General features: G+C 44.9%; 1 protein-coding gene across 2 annotated transcripts in view; it reads right to left on the bottom strand.

Moving 5' to 3' along the window:
* Positions 1–17,809, bottom strand: part of LOC128109054 (TBC1 domain family member 14) — a 178,050-nt gene that overhangs the window by 28,716 nt on the left and 131,525 nt on the right. Inside the window, exons 1-3 of one of the 2 annotated variants that reach the window (XM_052736091.1) lie at positions 9,219–9,363; positions 3,603–3,721; positions 1,471–1,553 (exon numbers count right to left, since the gene is read on the bottom strand). In XM_052736091.1, the coding sequence (XP_052592051.1) occupies positions 1,471–1,553; positions 3,603–3,721; positions 9,219–9,221 (205 nt within the window). In that variant the 5' untranslated portion in view covers positions 9,222–9,363. Of the gene's footprint in view, positions 1–1,470; positions 1,554–3,602; positions 3,722–9,218; positions 9,364–17,809 lie in introns of those variants that run through there. The other variant, XM_052736087.1, reaches the window with a different exon arrangement.

The following is a 17,809-nucleotide window of genomic DNA, read 5'->3' as shown; positions in this document are numbered from 1 at the left end:
CCAATCATGCCTGTACCAAACATGTGCAGACTGTTTTCTTGTCATATTCCCTGAACAATCCTCTGATAAATATCTACGTAGTGTAAAACCACTGTGGGTAATCTACAGGTGAGCTGAAGTATACAGAAGGATGTACACAGTTTATATGTACACAGATATGCCATTTTATAAACAAGCCTTGAGCAGCTTTAGATCCTGGCAACAGCAAGAGGTTGTAGAACCCACTCACTCATGGATACTTGAGGACAGTTATAGTTTTTTGTGATGGAGAGACATAACATAGAATTTACTATTTTAATCACTTTACCCATATAATTTCATAACATCTGTTCATACCATGGTACACCCCCATTACTATCATATCTAGAACCTTCTCATCTTCTCCTTGTCTAAATTTGTCTTCATTAACCACTGACTCCCTATCTGCCCCTCCCCAAGTAGATCCCCTTCTGCTTAAAGGATCTCAATACACTGCCTCTTGGCACCCCAAAGAAATGGGATCATAGCATTTGTCATTTGGTTCCTGGTTTGTTTCACTTTGGATCAATCAGGTTCAACCATTTTGTAATGTGTCAGAATTTCCTTCTAAAGGGCGAATGACATTCCATTTATTTATTATATCTACTTTTAAAACACTCTAGAGTCCTACAAAGTGAGTTCCAGGACAGAGAAACCCTGCCTCGAAAAACAAAAGACAAAACAACACTTTAGAGTCATAGTATTCTCTAGCGTTTCAGATGTGGTAGTTTGAATGTAGCTGGCCCCGTAGGTTCACAGGGAGCGGCACTATTAGGAGGTGTGGTCTCGTTGGAGGAGGTGTGTCTCAGTTCACTTCCTGTTACCCGTAGATCAAGATGTAGAACTCTCAGCTCCTTCTCCAGCACCATGTCCGCCTGCATGCCTCCATGCTCCCCGCCATGATAATAATGAACTAAACCCCTGAACTGTAAGCCAGCCCCAATTAATTATTTTCCTTTATAAAAGTCGCTGTGGTCATGGTGTCTCTTCACAGCAACAGAAACCCTAACTAAGACATTAGGTGTTGTAAAGGAACTTATCAAGTCTACTCACATCTTGTGAGAACAACAGCCCAAGGAGGGAAACACAGCTGCATGTCACTAGTGGCTACAACTCTTCCCAGCACACTTATCCTACCGTCTCTTTTCTCACCTAAGTCTATGTGCTCTTCATGACAGGGTCTTGTTATATAGTAAAGACTGGCTTTGAACTCAAGAGCCTCCTGCCTCAACTTCCCAAGTGCTGGGTTAACAGGTATGTGCTACCACACCCTACTCTCATGGAGGGCTATTATGCTACCAGGAATGGGGAGAAGCACCCATGTTTGTTGGTTTGATGGAAAAACTGTACATGTCAAAGTATGAAAACCTTCATCGAGGTTAAAGTTCAAGAGCTCCAACACGATACAAAGAAAGCCCCCACACCACAGAATTTGACTCGCTCTCACAGTACCTCGTTTCTTGGCCTGTACCACCATCTCTTCATATTGCTGTCTATGCTTTTGGGCTTCTTCAGCTGGTTTTGCTGGGAGATTTCTTGACAAGAAATAAATAGGTTTGCATGTTACAAATAGATAAAAGTCTGAGGCAAAAAAAAAAAAAAAAAAAAAAAAAAAAAAATCCCTAAAGCATTATTGTATAAAAGTTGCCAAACCCAAAGTCAAAATATCAATGATTTAAAACTACAGTTCTTTCATAAACTAAAACCATATTTGTTTCGTTGAGACAGTTTTACATAGCCCAGGAGACGCTACTACCTTAGCCTCCCAAGTGCTGGAACTACAGGTATGTGCCACCCTGCTCAGCTGAGGACAGAGCCTGGGGCCTTACACACACTAGTCAAGGGCTCCACCACCAAGCTATCTCCCTGCAAAGACATTAATTACAAAGCAAAATATTCACTGTGAAATACTGGGTTATAAAGATATAGAAAAAGTCACCCTATTCTCCAAAGAAACTGATTTGACTGCAAAGCAGTAGTGTCAACAGCTGATCCTTGCATCAGGATGACCTCACAGTATATATGAAATGCCAGTTTAAGTGCTCAGTTTCAAATCGGCTCTTGTGACAGTTGATCACACTGTCTGCTACAACCCCTTAAGAAACATTCCTCTGGGTGTGTCTGTGAGGGTATTTCCAGACTGCTGTAAAGAAGGACTGTGGGTGACACCATTCCAAAGGCTGAGGGGAAGTAAGCTAAGCACCAGCACTACCTCTGCTTCCTGACTGCTGATGCAATGTGATTGGCACCTCAACCTCACATCCCCCCCCCCCCCCCCCCCCCCCCCCCCCCCCCCGCCCACCATGCCTTCTTCACCACGATGGACTAGATCCTCAGACCGTGAGCTAAGATAAACCCGTGCTTCCTCAAGCTTCTTTTGCCAGGTATTGGCCACAGCAATGAGAGCAATAGCTACATAGTTCTATGGTTCCTTTATTCTACACAAATGCACACAGAAGCTACACATATCCTATAGAAAATGCCAGTGGACTCTGGCAGCTGACTTAATGAGATGTGGTGACCCCTGGCCTACATCTCACAAGTACCATAACCACCTAAGTTCCCTGTGAGACTGCAACCCACTGCCTCTGGCTAAAGGTGGCAAGCCCCCAGTCTACCTCTCAGCACACTAAAAGAGCTGGTCTTCTCTTCACCCTAAAGTTCCAACCTCCTCTTCAGGATTTCCCTCACTCCTGGTCTCTAAGAACCAGGAACTAATGGCAGATATACTCCTCATTAGACTTCACATTTTATTTTTGTTTGATTACATTTTCTCTTCCTTCTCTCTTCCCCCACCCCTGCTGTGGGTTTTTTGTTTTGTTTTGTTTTGTTTTTCTGGTGTGTGTGTGTGTATGTCATAGGATAACTCGCAAAAGTCAGTTGTCTCTTTCCACCATTCAGGTGCCAGGAATCAAGCTCATCAATTGTCATCAGGCTTGGCAGCAAGCGTCTTTCTTTACTCACTGACCATCTCGCTGGCCTGACGTCACAGAGATGGACAGGATCCTGGAATTGACTGGCCCAGTGCTAGACAGTCCACTGTTGTTCTTGTCCTTCCTCAAGTGGGAACCCTTCTCCCCAACACACTCTTCTGTGTAAATTCGGTGATTAGTTTAGCTATGCCTTCCTCCTTCAGGAAGGTCTCCAATCATAATCTCCTCAGCACACAGCGGGGATACTAAGGCCCAGAGAGAGAGAAGTCCTGACTTGAGCCACCTAAGAAACTCCACAGGCACCCTAGGAGGTGTCTTGCAAACAAAGGTACACCTTCAAAGCACCACTGTGGAGCATGCCTGCAGGGTTCCTTGCACTCCCAAACTAGCTTTGTACTTACAACAGCTACACAATGTAAACCTGGATGATAAACTACAAGCAAATACTGCCTGAAAGGAAAATCCTGGTTAAATTTCTATGACACACAACAGTTTCCCAAATCACCATTTGGTGTCACATTGAGTGAAGGCTGACGCGGAGGCAGCAAGAGACCCAGCCCCTCTTCTCCGCTCTCCTGCCTGTGGAAAAGGAGTGGACAAGCTAGTCTCATCCCCACAGCAGATAGCACAGAGGCTCTTCCTCAGACTCACGCGGGTCTGTCCTCAAGGATGAGTGCCGTGGTGGACAACGGCTCAAAATCCAGGTTCTTCCTCACATTCTGCTTTGGAGAGGGTGGCCTGCTTGGTCTTCCAGCCTTGTCTTCATATTCCTAGGACAAAAACACCAAGGTGACTCTTTATCATATTACCAAAAAAGGTGCTGCTTGTAGCTGAGTTCACTGTAAGGATGAGTGCACTCCAAGTCTTCCCTGCTGTTCAAAAGGAAAGCCATGGGCTGAAGGGGTCCAAGAACTCCCTGCTGTGGTGATGCCTTAGGACGGGTCTGCATACTTCCCTTGTAGGCAGTTATGAAGTTACAAGGGTCTGCAGCCCCTTAACCAGGATGCCCACATGGTGGCAGGTCTTCTGTACTTCTGGCTAAGAGAGGAATGGCTATTGTAATGGCCACTGCAATGCCATCACTGCACATTGTCCTGTCAATAATTCTACCATGCCCTGGAAATCTAAAAGTGACCTCCATAAGCAGAGTCACTGATTTGATCCACAGACTGCAGCCACAGAAGCTTAGTCACACCTGGTGACCCACATTCCAAATGCAGTATAAGGGTTCAGGAGAGTCAGCTTCTGGAATAATGGATGATTTGGGATCCCTGTAAAATCAAAACATATTATTTTCTGGTTGTCTATCACAGGTGAGGAGCATCCTTAAGGGAGACAATCCAGCTAGAAAGAAAGCAAGTGTGGAACTGCCATAGATTTGTGCCATTCTGGATGATGAGAGCCACACTATCCCGTGAAGAAGATTTATTGACACAAGCTAGAATATTATTCTCTCACCCAGAAAAGTCAACTACGGCCTCTAAAAAGTGCAACAGCTTCTTTACACTGGAATGTACAGGGTTAGGCTCCTACCCTTCTTATCCCAACATTGTCCCATTGAAGGGGGAAATCCCTTCCAGTTACCTATCTCTCTAGAGCTGAGAGATTGATACTGGCTTCAGACCCTATACAAGGCTGAGTGGTGACAGTTCAGTACCAGCAGGGGGATGCTCCAAGTCTAGTAAGTAAGTAGGTGTCAGTATCTTCAGGTCGATAGGAAATCTACCTAAAGCTTTGTGCTGACAGTGTTTCTAAGGCATGTAGCATTCTGGCAAGAATTAGTAACAATAACCTCATTGGATGCTACCTATCTGCTGAGCCCGGTCTAGTGCAATTTATGCTAAGGCCAGCAATCTGAGGCCATAAGTGAGATGCCCTAGAAGCTGGATGCTTCTTTCCTGTTTGATCTGACCTCCCTAACAATCAGTATGGCTAGTATTACCCCGCCTTACAGACAAGATGATGCAAGTTCAAAGTTCAGGACTGGGGCTGTAGGCCCCTCTGCACTGCCACCCTATGGGGGCCAGACCTCTTTTGTGACTATAACCAAACAAATGTGTGGTTTGGGAGAGAAAATATGGGTTAGGGAGGCTTCTGATACAGGTAAACACAGATCTACTAACCAGCAGCTAAGACTCAGGCAAAGCATGTTCTTAGACTTCTCAAGCCTGGTCCCCACAGCTACCAGGTGGGCATGGCCACTATCAGAGCAGGCTGCTGCCAACAACAGGGAGACAGCCATGCAGTCAGCACAGCCCCTGCAGCACAGGGATAGGATTGCATGCACCATTACATTTTCCCCTCCGACCTGAAATGACTCCATAACACAAGGGAAAACAGTGCAGTTGTAAACCAATCAAGGAGTCCAGCAAAGTTTGCAAGCCAAACACAGAAGCAAGCCAAAGGAAGGGAATGCCTTAATTCAAGGCCAAAGCATCAGGTTTTGTCAACAAGCACTTCTTACTAACTTGAGTAACAACACTGGGCAGTGGCAGCTGATCAGGCTAATGTACCAAGCACTTTCCAGGGGCCTCAGAAGCAGAGTTGATTTAGTCTGCACACCAATTTTCAGAGGCTAAAGATGCCACCACTACCACCACCACCGCAATCCTAATGGATATACGGAGGCCCACTGATGTCACAGATTTGTTCTGTGGAGAATGGGGAAATTGATCAGGTTCTGAGCACCGGGTTCTTCGGGGACATTTCTCACCAACTCACGTAAGCTGCTCACAGGTAGGACTCCACAGGAAGCAATCTCATTGCACCTAGCCTCAATAAAGCTTTCAACCCTGACAGAAACCTATAATCCTGAATCAGTTAGTGCCAAATGGGGTCAAATAGCATGCTTCATCGCACAGTGATGCATGATTAAAATGATAGAGGCTGGCCTGCCCAAACTTGAAATCCCAGGTAGAACCTTTTCAAAACTCAAATGGTACTTGCAAATACAAATGGAACAACACTGGGAATGGTCACAAGTCCTGTCCCAAACCTAACTGTTCTACAGCCACCTAGAGATGTCCACAGTAGGCTCTCTGTACAACCAGACAAACCAGCTCCAGATATAAGAAGACAGTACTCACTCTAAGGCCTGAGGAAAAGCACTCACTACTGACTCATCAACACTAGGGCCATACACAATGCAGCAGAAGTAAAGGTTTAGAAGACCAAGATCTAAGTCCTGTCTATGACCTTAGGCAAGTCTGGACTATCTCATGCCTCCACTCCCTCACTATAAACAGAGGCAGCTGTTAAGGATGGCTGCCTGCTCTCTGATGGACAGAGCTCTTTCTGTATGCCAGACAAAATCTGTGGAGTCTGTGTCCATCTAACTTGCCACCTCAAAGTTCTTCCTGCACAGAACCAAGCTAGGAGGTCTTTTGCCTTAAGTCAAGTAACACTTCTCTGCGCCACTGGACTTATCAAAAGTCCTGTAGAACAATGCGCAAAACAAATTGCCATACAATCAACTGTGGTCTCACCCACCCTGATCATCCCAGCAGAGAGGAATTTAGAACAGTAGTCTTCAAAGTCCTATTGCAAGTCAGTTGTTCAATGGGTCATAAAAGACTTAAAGCAGTAAGCGTCAAGAGACTCAGCAGGTTCAATCCCTAGAACCCACATGGTTGAGAGAAAGAACCAGTTCCCACAAGCTATCCCCTGACTGTCATATGCACAACATGGCAAGCAAATACTGTGGCATGCATGCACATATAGATAGACAAAATGAATTAATGTAATTTGAAAATAAAAAATAAAACAATTAAAAAGTACACCTACTAAAAGCAGTTTGTCTCCATTCTGTGCAGAGATTCAAACTGCCTAAGTGTGGGTCATTTAAAAAAAAACAAAACAAAACAAAAAACAACAAAAAACTTGCAAGACAGTGATTAGAAGCACCTGGATGAAATCCCTGACCTAAACAGTTGGTAATAAATCCCACTGAGGAAGATGAGACCAGGCCAGTGCAGCTGTTAACCCTGGGAGAAGCTGTGGGGTGTGGCCTGATGAACGAGTAAGTTCAGAGAAAAAGTATCAAGAAGCCTGAGCAAGGCCTCAGCTCTAGGCGCGGCCATGAGCAAAGCAAATTTAGTGGGGAAAAGAAGGAAGAAGACACATAAAGAAGCAGCAGCTCATTTGTGAAGAGACCATGTGGACCTACTCTTTAAGAGACCCTCACCCCCGTGCAGGGAAAGTAGGTACGGGCAAAAGGTACTGCCCAGAGCAGACCATGAGAAATGCGGATGGGGTAAGCAACAAGAAGTAAAGGGCCAGAGAGAACAAGAGACAGCATCTCATTACCCATACCATTTCAGCAACGACAGATATGGTCTAATCCTGAGGCCATAGGGTGAGAGACCTTCTGACCACACAAGCAGTAACCAAGGAGGCACCCAGTGCTGATGGGGATGGCCCTCTCTGCATACTGCCTGTGTTCTTGGCAGAACCACCCTATGTGGTCTCTTAGGCTAGTTTATGCTAGCCCAAGTCTCTCCTTCATGGGATGGCCCATTTCAGACATAGATTCTGGACTGTCAGTTAGCAAGAGTATTTTAAACAGGTTTGATACTGAGTCAAAATTGTTTTGCCTAGCTATTACGGTCTCAACACACAGCTACCCATAGCTGGTGGAACAACCCAAAGGAGGAGAAGAGTCAGATCAGGTATAGGGCTGTAAGGTAGAGTGTGAATGTGGGTTAGACCTTATCTGCAGAACCAGAAGAAAATTAGTAGACAACTGAATTTGTTTTAAAAAGAGACAGAACACACACATGCATGCAACTGCACACGCACACCCTACAATAGACAAAATTTGTATTGAAAGGGAGAGAAGGTTGGATCAATCCAAAGCAATAGAAGACTGTCTTCCAGGAAGAAGACAAGAGAGATGGCCCATCAATACTACCCCTGGAGCCGGAATTGTACTACAAAGATAGCCAAGAATGCCGATAATCTAATCAGACCCCCACTAGCTTCTTGGCTTCGTCCACCAAGAAGAAAGGGCTATCAATCAGGCCTGTGCTCACATCTGCCTCAGACATCTACAGCAGCAGAATCTATCTGCTAATGTAAGTCCAGGGTTCAGGACCTATATCTGGAATAGGCCATCTCATGGGGGACTGGGGCTAGCATAAACTAACCCAAGAGACAGCATGGGGCGGGTCTGCCAACAACACAGGCAGCGTGCAGGGAGGCACTGCAGGATGGGCCATCCCCGACAGGGCTGCCTCCCTGAGCGCTGTCTTCCCCTCCACGCCTGTTTCTTTGTCTGTGAAGGGGGAAGACTAAATGAGAACAAGTAAGCATGAGACATGTACCCAAAGGAAATGCCAGAAATGTCAGGTGCATGGTTGTCACTGTATTACCATAAAATAATTCCCCACAACATGTCTCTAAAAAGGGTACTTAATGGAAAAGACAAATAAGACTCGAGTGTGGCTGAGCAAAGCTGGTTTCACTCCTCACTGTCTGTAACAAGCAAGTGTTTGGGAGAAGACTGCTGTTCTGGGACATGGAGCTGTCTTGCCATTTGAAGAGGGAGTGACCCATTCAGGTTTTACAGGTGCTCAGCCTTCCAGAAGACAGTAATGGGGACACAATGTCTTGACCACAGCGTAGGCAGGTAAAGGCCCTGAACACCTGGGAAGGCCCCTCCTCTCTGGGCTCTGTCCTCTACCCCAGCACAATATCCTCTCAGAAACCATTCTCTTAAGTCCCCAGGAATGCTGGCACTGGGAACAGCCCCTCTCAGGAGACCTTCTCTAGTGGTCAAATTACTCACAAACACCAAGAACACAAAAGTTAACACAGGCACTGGGAACTGAAATGTGCCAAACTGCATGGGTTCTGAGAAACCCAGCTGTGCCTGTCCTGACTCTACTGTTCCCCAGACTCCTTCAAACAAGACCACTCCATCTCTAGGTGGCCCCTGGCCTAGACTGCCCTGACTCTGGAAACGGAGCAGGGACTCTAGGGGTAAGAATAAGGACTGGAAGGGCGATCTCTCTATACCAACACAAGATCCTGAAAGAAAATCCTACGAGCAGCAGACACAAAGAAGGCCATGGGAGGAGGTGCCTCACTGGTGTCCCCGGCAAGCTCCAGTTAATGGGTAAAACAGATGCATGTGATGTGCGCACACCTGCACTCGGGCTTATATGCACACACCCGCACATACCGCGCACAGGACCAAGCAGGCCTGGGACGGCAGGCCGAGGTACCAGTGGAAGCCAAGCTGGGACCGCAAACCCACATAAGACTCACCATGAACGCCAGGCCTCAGAGGCGCGTGGCCGGCGGATCCATGCCCAGTGAGTGGAGGCCGGCCTCCCTCCTGCCTCTGGACCACGGTTCTACACGCAGCTTCACACTGGGCGGGTGAGGCAGGCGGGGCGGCTGGGACGGCAGGATGTTCAATCGCTCACAGATAAAACGATTCCCGGATCCCTGCTCAGTGTTCCTGGGTTGGGCTGGTCTAACTGGCAGGGACCTCCTCCACAAGAGATGGGGCGGGGCTGGCTGAGTCAAGGCTCAGTGGCCTTCCTGCCAGCCCCAAGAGAGGAACCTCCGGGTTCTAATTATATCGAGAGGAGTAAGCAAAAGACAGCATGCTGGAGAGAAAGGGCCAAGTACTACTTTGTAAGATTATAGGAAAAAAAAAAAAAAAAAAAGAAATGTGTGTCACCAAAAGAAACTCCATAATTAACACAGATACCTTCTCAGAAGCTGGCTGGTTATGAGCATAAAGTACATACTGACAGGGTTCATGATAGAGCTTGCTTCTGGAAAGTTACGTGGAGGGGCATCTGACACTTCCCAAAGTGACAGAATTATCTCAACATGCATTAATTAAAACAGAATATTACCTTCAGATCAGAGGACTCCACTGTAAACTACACCTTATTAAAACAATTTACAAATCTGTATACGAACTAAAATTATTTCTAGTAAGTAGGGCAGTCCAGCGCACTGGAACAAACTCAGTAAGAGTACCACATAGCTCTCTGTCCTTGCTGAACCCTCACACAAGTGTCTTGGACTAGGAGTTACAAGGCACCTCACTCACCACTGCATTTCTGGAAACTCAGTACTTAATCATTCACCAATAGAAACCTCACAAAGAAGGAGCCCTGGAGATCCACCAGAAAAGGGGGCACTGGCATGACACATAGTAGCAGCCATGCAGAAAAGCTGGGACTCTCAGAAATCCCTGGGGGCAATATAGAAGAGTAGGGCCACTTTGGGAGCAAGTTTCCCAGTTTCTTATACAGTTCAACACACACCAGCCACACACCTGAGAACTTATCCAAGAGAAACCACCTACAAGAAGCCCTGCCACAAAACTTCACAGCACTTGTGTACCAATCAAACTCTAAAACAATCCACACGTCCACCAGCTGAGGAATGCATAAACAGCTCTGGACCAGCAACGAGAGGGAACTACTGGCACATGCTGCTGGTGAAAGAGCCTCGGAAGCACTGTGGTAAGCAAAGCTGCCCAAAGGAGGGCAGCCAGGGTGGGGCCATGAATATGAAATCTCTTCAAACGGAAACTCTCTAGAGAGAATACACAGTTGGTATTTGTCTGGGAGTGGGGACTGGCTGCAAACTTTGGGTGATGGAAATCTTCCAAAACTGGATGCAATGGCAGGTCAGTAATATGCATACACTGAGAATCACTATGTATTTACAGTGAGTGGATTTCATGGTGCATTAGTTCATGGGTAGCATGTATGCACAGTGTGGGAGGCACTGGGATCAGTCTTAGTACTTCAAAAAGGGGGAGGGGGTGTTCAAATCTGTGGAAGTGCTCAAGGAATAATTTAATGAGCACATATACAAACTCCACCCAGGTCATAATAAAGTAAAAATGTTACTTAGTTTTAAAACATTTTACCCTTTGAAAGAAGTTGCAGATGCCATGTCTTCTCCTAAATACTACAACATCCAGCTCCTGAGAGTAAAGAGGAAGAAAGCATGAGGAGGCTAGGTAACTGTCCTTCATGTCTCTCCTTACTGCACATCCTCACGGAAACGGTCCCCGATGCCTTCACTCAGCAAGGCCCTGCACCCTGGCTTCAGGGGCATGTATAACTCGCCATTACGTGGTCATCTGACTCACATTCTCTCACTGAGCTGGTGAGGGCCCAGTGAAGCACCTGGCAGAGGAGGCACACAACACTTGTGGAATCAGTATGCCATCCCAGGAAGCCATCTGTCCTGCCTGCCTGCCTGCCTGCCATCCAGCAAGTATTCCAAGTGCTTAGCCTAGCAACAAAGAGGAACGAGGTCTTTGCCCTAAGCCACTCACAGTTGAGCAAACAGGCAATGTCCATACCAGTGCTCAGTGATATGACAGAAAACTGAGGCTGGGGAAGGAACCCCCCCCCCCCCCCCCCCCCGCAACGAACACTAGTGCAGTCTTGGGGGAAGGCCTTTCTAGAAACAACGCTGTGACTGGAGGAGAGTTAAGCACCGTGAAGCTCAGTTCTCAGGGATTAGAGCAAGTTCTAATTAATGTTACCATCACCTGGACTCTCAACACCTAGTGCCCACCCAACAGTTTACAACTTAGCCAAGTGGGACCAGAACTGAGTCTACAGATTCACTCACATTAAATCCAGTTAAGATGGCCATAAGCATGCACTAAAAATGTATTAGGATGTGTGGTCAGGAAATGTCTTTTTCCTTCTAAATCTGGCAGTTTTTTAAGTAGATGTCATCAGTGAAACCATGTGGGCTTGGAGCTAACTTTTCTGGAAAGTATCTGTTTTATTTTTCTCCTTGCTGTGGTCAGACACCCTGACAAAAGTAACTTAAGCAGAAAGGGCTTATTGCGGCTTATAGTTCCAGAAGGATGGAGTCCACCATGGTGGGGAAAGCCTGGAACAAGCACAGAAGAACAGCCAGTCACACTGCCTCAGCACACAGGAGGCACAAAGTGAGCAAGAAATGGAACCCCAACTCCTCCAGGCCCACCCAATGATCCACTTTCTCTACTAATGCTCCACCTCCTGAAACTTCCACAGCCCTCCCAGACAGCTCCAGCAGCTGGGGACCAAGTGTGCAAACACTGGAGCCCGTGAAGAACATTGCACATTGAACCACCACAGTATTTAACTGTAATGTATCTTTTTAAAACATTATCATAATAAATTTTGAGTAAATTATAAAATAAGTATAGTAATAAATTATAATAATTTATTTTTATTTTATTTGCATTGGTGTTTCACCCGCATGTATGTTTCTGTGAGGGTGTTGGATCTCCTGGAACTGGAGTTACAAACAGTTGTTAGCTGCCATGTGGATGCTTGGATTTGAACCTGGGTCCTCTGGAAGAGCAGCCAGTGCTCTTAAACACTGAACTACCTCTCCAGCCCCAACAAAACAAAACAAAACCAAAACTGTAGCATGAATCAGTTTATCTTTTACCTTGGATGAGTTCTGGTGACTTCTAAGTTCCAAGGAAATAGATCATTTTACCTGAGATGACAAATTCCTGTAGAGAGTTGTTCAAAGAATTCCACTTTCCTTCCTAGTTCTGCAGGGTCCACATGCTATTCCTTTTATTGAAAATGTGCTTCTCTTTCCTTGGCTGTTCAGACTGATTCGACAAAGATCATTCAGAGAAGCAGCCCTGGTCCCACTCACCCCCATTTACAGTTCTCTTTTCATTTCTCTTCTTCTGTATCACTTGTTTCCCTTCTGCTTTTTACAGTCTTCAGACAGGAACTGGATTACTGATGTGAGACCGTACTTCTTTTATTCTTATGATATATATTTCCTATCCAGATTTCACCTTCCATGTTTTGGTATGTTGTATTTTTGTTTGTGTCAAAATATTTTCTAATTTTCCTTGTGGCTTCCTCGGAAGTTTGCTACTCATTTAATATCCACATTTAGGGAGATGTTCTTAATATCTGTTACTGCTTTGTAGCCTAATAACACTGTGGTCAGAACTGTATTTTACTTTACTTTAATCCTCTTGAATCTTTGAAGTTTATGACCCACGCATCTGTCTGGTGAATGTTCCACGTGCACAGGGGCCGGCTGCTACTGGAGGGGAATGTTCTGGACAGGTCATTCAGCTGCTGGAGAGCAGAGTTCAGCTTGTCCACATCCTGGCTTGCTCTGTCTGCAGCTGCTCCTTCTCATGGGTCTTCAAGCAGCACTGACCCTCCACTGGTAAAGTAGACAGGTCCAGTTTTCTGTATCTCTGCTTGGTGGGTATGCATGGGCGTTGGGTGCAGAAACACTCGGAGCTATATGGTCTTCATTAGGCAATATCTCTGGGAACTGTCTCTGGAGTGACATTAATAGGTCTACCTTAAGGGAGGTGCTAAAGATTGAACCCAGGGCTTCATGCACACTAAGCACAAAATCTACAACTAAACTACACCCCAGCCCCATTTTCTCCTCTCTCTTAAGAGTGTTATCTTACATGTTGGATATTTGAAGAGTTCCTTGTAGATGACAGAATTGAGTCATTTTTTTCCCAAGCCTCTTTGACAGCATTGGTGTGCTTAGGCATCTGTATGTAATATAATTTGGTATGTCTGAATTTAAGTGTCATCTTACTTGTTTTTTTCTTTGTTCTTCCCTGTTTCCTCTTTTCTGCCTTCATTTTGAGTTTTCTGAATTTTGTAATTCCATTTTAATTTATCAAAAGCATTGTTCATCTTTCTACATAGATCAATGGTTGGGCTAGGAGCTGAAATATGTATATGTAATTTTCCGTGACCTAATTGGAATCGGTATTTTATCACTTTGAGTGGGAACCCATTGCCCTTCCCCTGGTATATGACTGTCTTATATGTTACATCGACATACAGTTGAAGACCCAAACACTAACTTTTGCATTCAACCAAACGCATTTTTAAAGAACCTATTGGGACTTGCCCATCTGCAATTCTGCAATCTGCCCATATGTCTACCATTTCTGTTCCTCTTTCTCCCTATGTTCCAGGGTTCCTTCTAGTGCAATGTCTAGTGCAGTGGCCAACTCTTGCACACACTATAGAAATGATCTCTGAAAGTATAGTCTTTGGCCAGCTCTCCTACAAGGCTCCTGGCAGCAAACGTTCTTAGTCTTCATCTGGAAACACTCTCCTTCCTTTCACCTTTGTTCTCGATACAACATTCTGGGTCGACAATTCTTTCTCTCAACAGGTCCAAAAACACTAATTCCCTTGGTGTGTGTGTGTGTGTGTGTGTGTGTGTGTGTGTGTGTGTGTGTGTGTGTGTGTGTTGAGACTTTTATTGTATTTTTAATTGTGTGTATGTGGGAAGCGGTTATGTGCAAGTATCTGCGGGTGCTAGCAAGGCCTCAAAAGAGGACACTGGGTCCCTTGGAGTGCAAGTTACAGGTGGCTCAGCTGCCCAACCTGGGTGTTGCGAACCTAACTATGGTCTTTTGCAAGTGCAGTAGCTGCTCTGATTGCTGAGCCATCATCTCTCCAACCCCCTCTGTGGTTTCTGATGAGAAATTCGTAGACGTTCAAATTACTATTCCCCAAGAAGCAATGCACTGTTTTTCTCAGAATGCTTATAGGACTTTTTTGCCTTTATTTTCAGCAGTTTGGTTACAACTTGTCAGATCATGGGCTTCTTAGAACTTCCTTGTTTATGGGGTCACTGACTAGACTTAAATCTGTAGGTTTATGTCTTTTGACAAATTTGGGACATATTCATTTAATTATTCTAATATTTTTTATTAATGAATTCTTCCAAGACTTCATGGCACAAATTCAAACTTTAGTGATTCTGTCTTCTACTAATTTTTTTAAAATTTATTGTGCATGTGACTGTGTGTGAGTACAGGCACACATGTCCGCATAGCATGTGTGAAAGTCAAGGGATAATTTTCAGGAGTTGGTTCTTTCCTGCAACTATATGGAATCTAGGAATTCAACTCAGGTTGTGAGACATGTGTGCAAGCACCTGTACCTGATAAACCATCTCATCTTGCTGGATTTTAAAACATTTTAGTGTGTCACCTATGCTCAAGATTATATTACTTTAGTAACCTTCCTTTAATCTCTACTGTTAGACTGCATAAATTCTACTAATCTACCTTACAACTTACTTTTTTCCTAACTTGTTTGTTCTGCTATTGAGCGGTCTGCCTAGTTTTCAGTTGTATTTTTCTGTTATAAATGTTCATTTATTTCTTATGGTTCCTATTTTTCAACTAATGTTTTCTGTCTTCCACTCTCAAGAGTGTCTGCCCTACTTGCTGGCACATTCTTCTAATGGCTTCTTTAAGGTGTTACACAATCCCAACATACATTGATTTTAGGATTAGAGTCTATTGGTCATCAAAAGACAACCTACTCCTTAAGTCCAATAATTCTGAACTATATTCCAGACTTTTCTTTTTCTTTTTAATATGTTTTAGATTTATTTTATGTACATGAGTGTTTTGCCTGCATGTATGTCTGTGCACCACATGCATGCTGAGGAAGTGGAGAGTCTTCATGTAGGTGTTGGGAATCAAACCCAGATCCTTTGTAAGAACAAGTGCTCTTAACCACTGAGCCAATTCTCCAGCTCATAGACTTTTCAAAAATTATGTTCCAAGATCTGACCTTGTGTAAATGTTAACACTGTTGTAACTGATTTGGATTCCAGACATAAAGACCTACAAGCTCCAGCCAGCTTTTCTGTCGAATTGTGGTTCCAAACTCAGTTTTCAGCACTTTTGACTCTGTCTTACATGTGCACCACCCAGTGGCCAGCCAGAGACTTGCATGTGCTCTATCCATTCAGTTCTACTTAAACTACCATAGGGTCAGATCTATGTACCTAGATTGACATGGCAGGAAATCCAGGAGTCATACCAACCTTAAAGAAGTCACTTTCCTGCACATCTCTTTGCAATCATCAAGTGTCTTCCAATTCCTTGAGTCTCCCTGCTGTGGTAAAACAGCCACACACTTCCCACAACTGTGTTGGTGAGAGAGGACAAGCCAGAGGTACAATCTCCTTTTCTCACCAGCTTCTCTTCCTGATAATGTTGGGCTCCTGTCAGACACTAGGTAGACTTTTAGCTACCTCTACTGACCACCCAGATATAGCCTTCCTATAATGTGCAATCCTTTTGTGTTCCAGACCTCTCAGAAACCAGAACACAGGAGAATGAATGTCACTCTAAGCTGCCCTGGATTTACCACTTTCTGGGGTTCTCTAACATCTAAAAGCTAACTTTATCTGGAAGACCATCTAAGATGTTCTTGGGTATACAAAGCTAACAATGACTCTGTAAGCCTATGGTTGCCATAACCAGCAGCTGCCTCAGCAAGAACCAGCACTTTGGCTTTCTGCTCAATCTTACTTACTTACAGTTAAGCTAGTTCCTCAACAAACAGCAAATAGTGTACACAGAACAAGACCACCTCATTTTATTCACAAGGGCCATTTTATTCTGCTAAGTGGCCAGAGCCCCCGTTCATTCAAACCCAGTAGGTAGAGAACTGAAGGTAGGAGCACCTTTACTCTCTAGCTCGGTAGCTAGAGAGTTTGCATGCTGGTGGATGTACTTGTGGCCCTCTGTGTAGCTGGCTGGAGTGATGGCTACTGTCCTCCCAATAGTCAACATTCCCACTGCACAACTATCGCCCTTGGGATTATCTGTAGTTGCTAAAATCCAGGTTTACTTTGGTGTGCTGGAGGCATGAACCTGCAGACTTGCACTTGCTACATATGCAGGTAATGAAGACAAGCCTCATCTGGTGACTGCACTTCAAGAATCACGGCTTTAGTTTCATTCTCTTATCCTTGGTCATTTTTGTTTCCCCTAAGAAAGTGTCTCTGAAATCATCATGTAAGCTAATGGAAAGCATGACTTAATTTTCAAGATTTTTATGAAATTTGAAAAGATAACTGGCAAGTAACATTTCAACATTCCCCCCCATACCTCCAAAGAAACTGAAGTCTCTGAGGCCAAGCCACAAGAACGTGACTCAGATCAAATGAGGCCAGGTGCCTGGGGCAAAGCACACAGAGTACTTCCATGACGAAGTGGGCCTATTTATTAACTGGAAATCACAACATCCATCCCTTGACCAACTCTGGGCAAAATACACTGCATACACTATCTCTTCAGTTATAGCAACACCACAGGTAAGTATTCTAATACCAAGTCCACACCTGACAAAACCCAAAAGAGACAGCTGGCCCAAGGTCAGACAAGTGAAAGGAATCCAGAGCCTTGGCTGCTGTGCACACCTGTCCCCTTGTCCTACCACAAGCTCTGGAGGAGTCATGGCAGCACACATGCTTTCATGCCCTTGCTGCCTGGGACACAGCCTGATGCAGCATGAAGCAATGCTTGCTGAACAAGCAAATGCATGGGGTCTGCTCAATGGCTCAAGCTCATTGTCACACTGTGCTCAGTTTCTCTTGACAAGCTCAGGGTTAGCTTGTCAAGAGAAAAAAACCAATGATAACAGCAAGCACTTCTGCGACACTGTGCTCAATACCATTCTAAGCACATAGCACGATTCACTTACTTAATCCTCACCACCTGGGAGATAGGCACATTTCCTCCAAATTGTATAGATGGCAAAATGAAGCTCAGAGAGATTGAATAGCTTGTCCTAAGTAACACAGCCAAATTGTGACAGCTGAAACACAAACCCAGGCAGTCTGTCTCCAAAGCCCATGTGTTTTTTCTTTTTACATTTATTTGTGTGTGTATATGGACATGTGTGTTGGCACACTTGTACTACTGTGCCTCTGCACAGAGGTCAAAACACAACTTTCAATGGTCAGTTCTTTCCTTTCACTATGTGGATCCCATAGATTGCACTCCGGGAATTAGACTTGGCAGCAAGTGCCTTCCCCCACTGAGCATC

This window comes from Peromyscus californicus, unplaced genomic scaffold, assembly GCF_007827085.1.
Source record: "Peromyscus californicus insignis strain IS unplaced genomic scaffold, ASM782708v3 Scaffold_13__1_contigs__length_99412109, whole genome shotgun sequence".
In the NCBI taxonomy this organism is placed as follows: domain Eukaryota; kingdom Metazoa; phylum Chordata; class Mammalia; order Rodentia; family Cricetidae; genus Peromyscus; species Peromyscus californicus.
The sequence above is the reverse complement of the archived record's forward strand: the minus strand, read 5'-3'. Positions and strand labels throughout refer to the sequence as shown.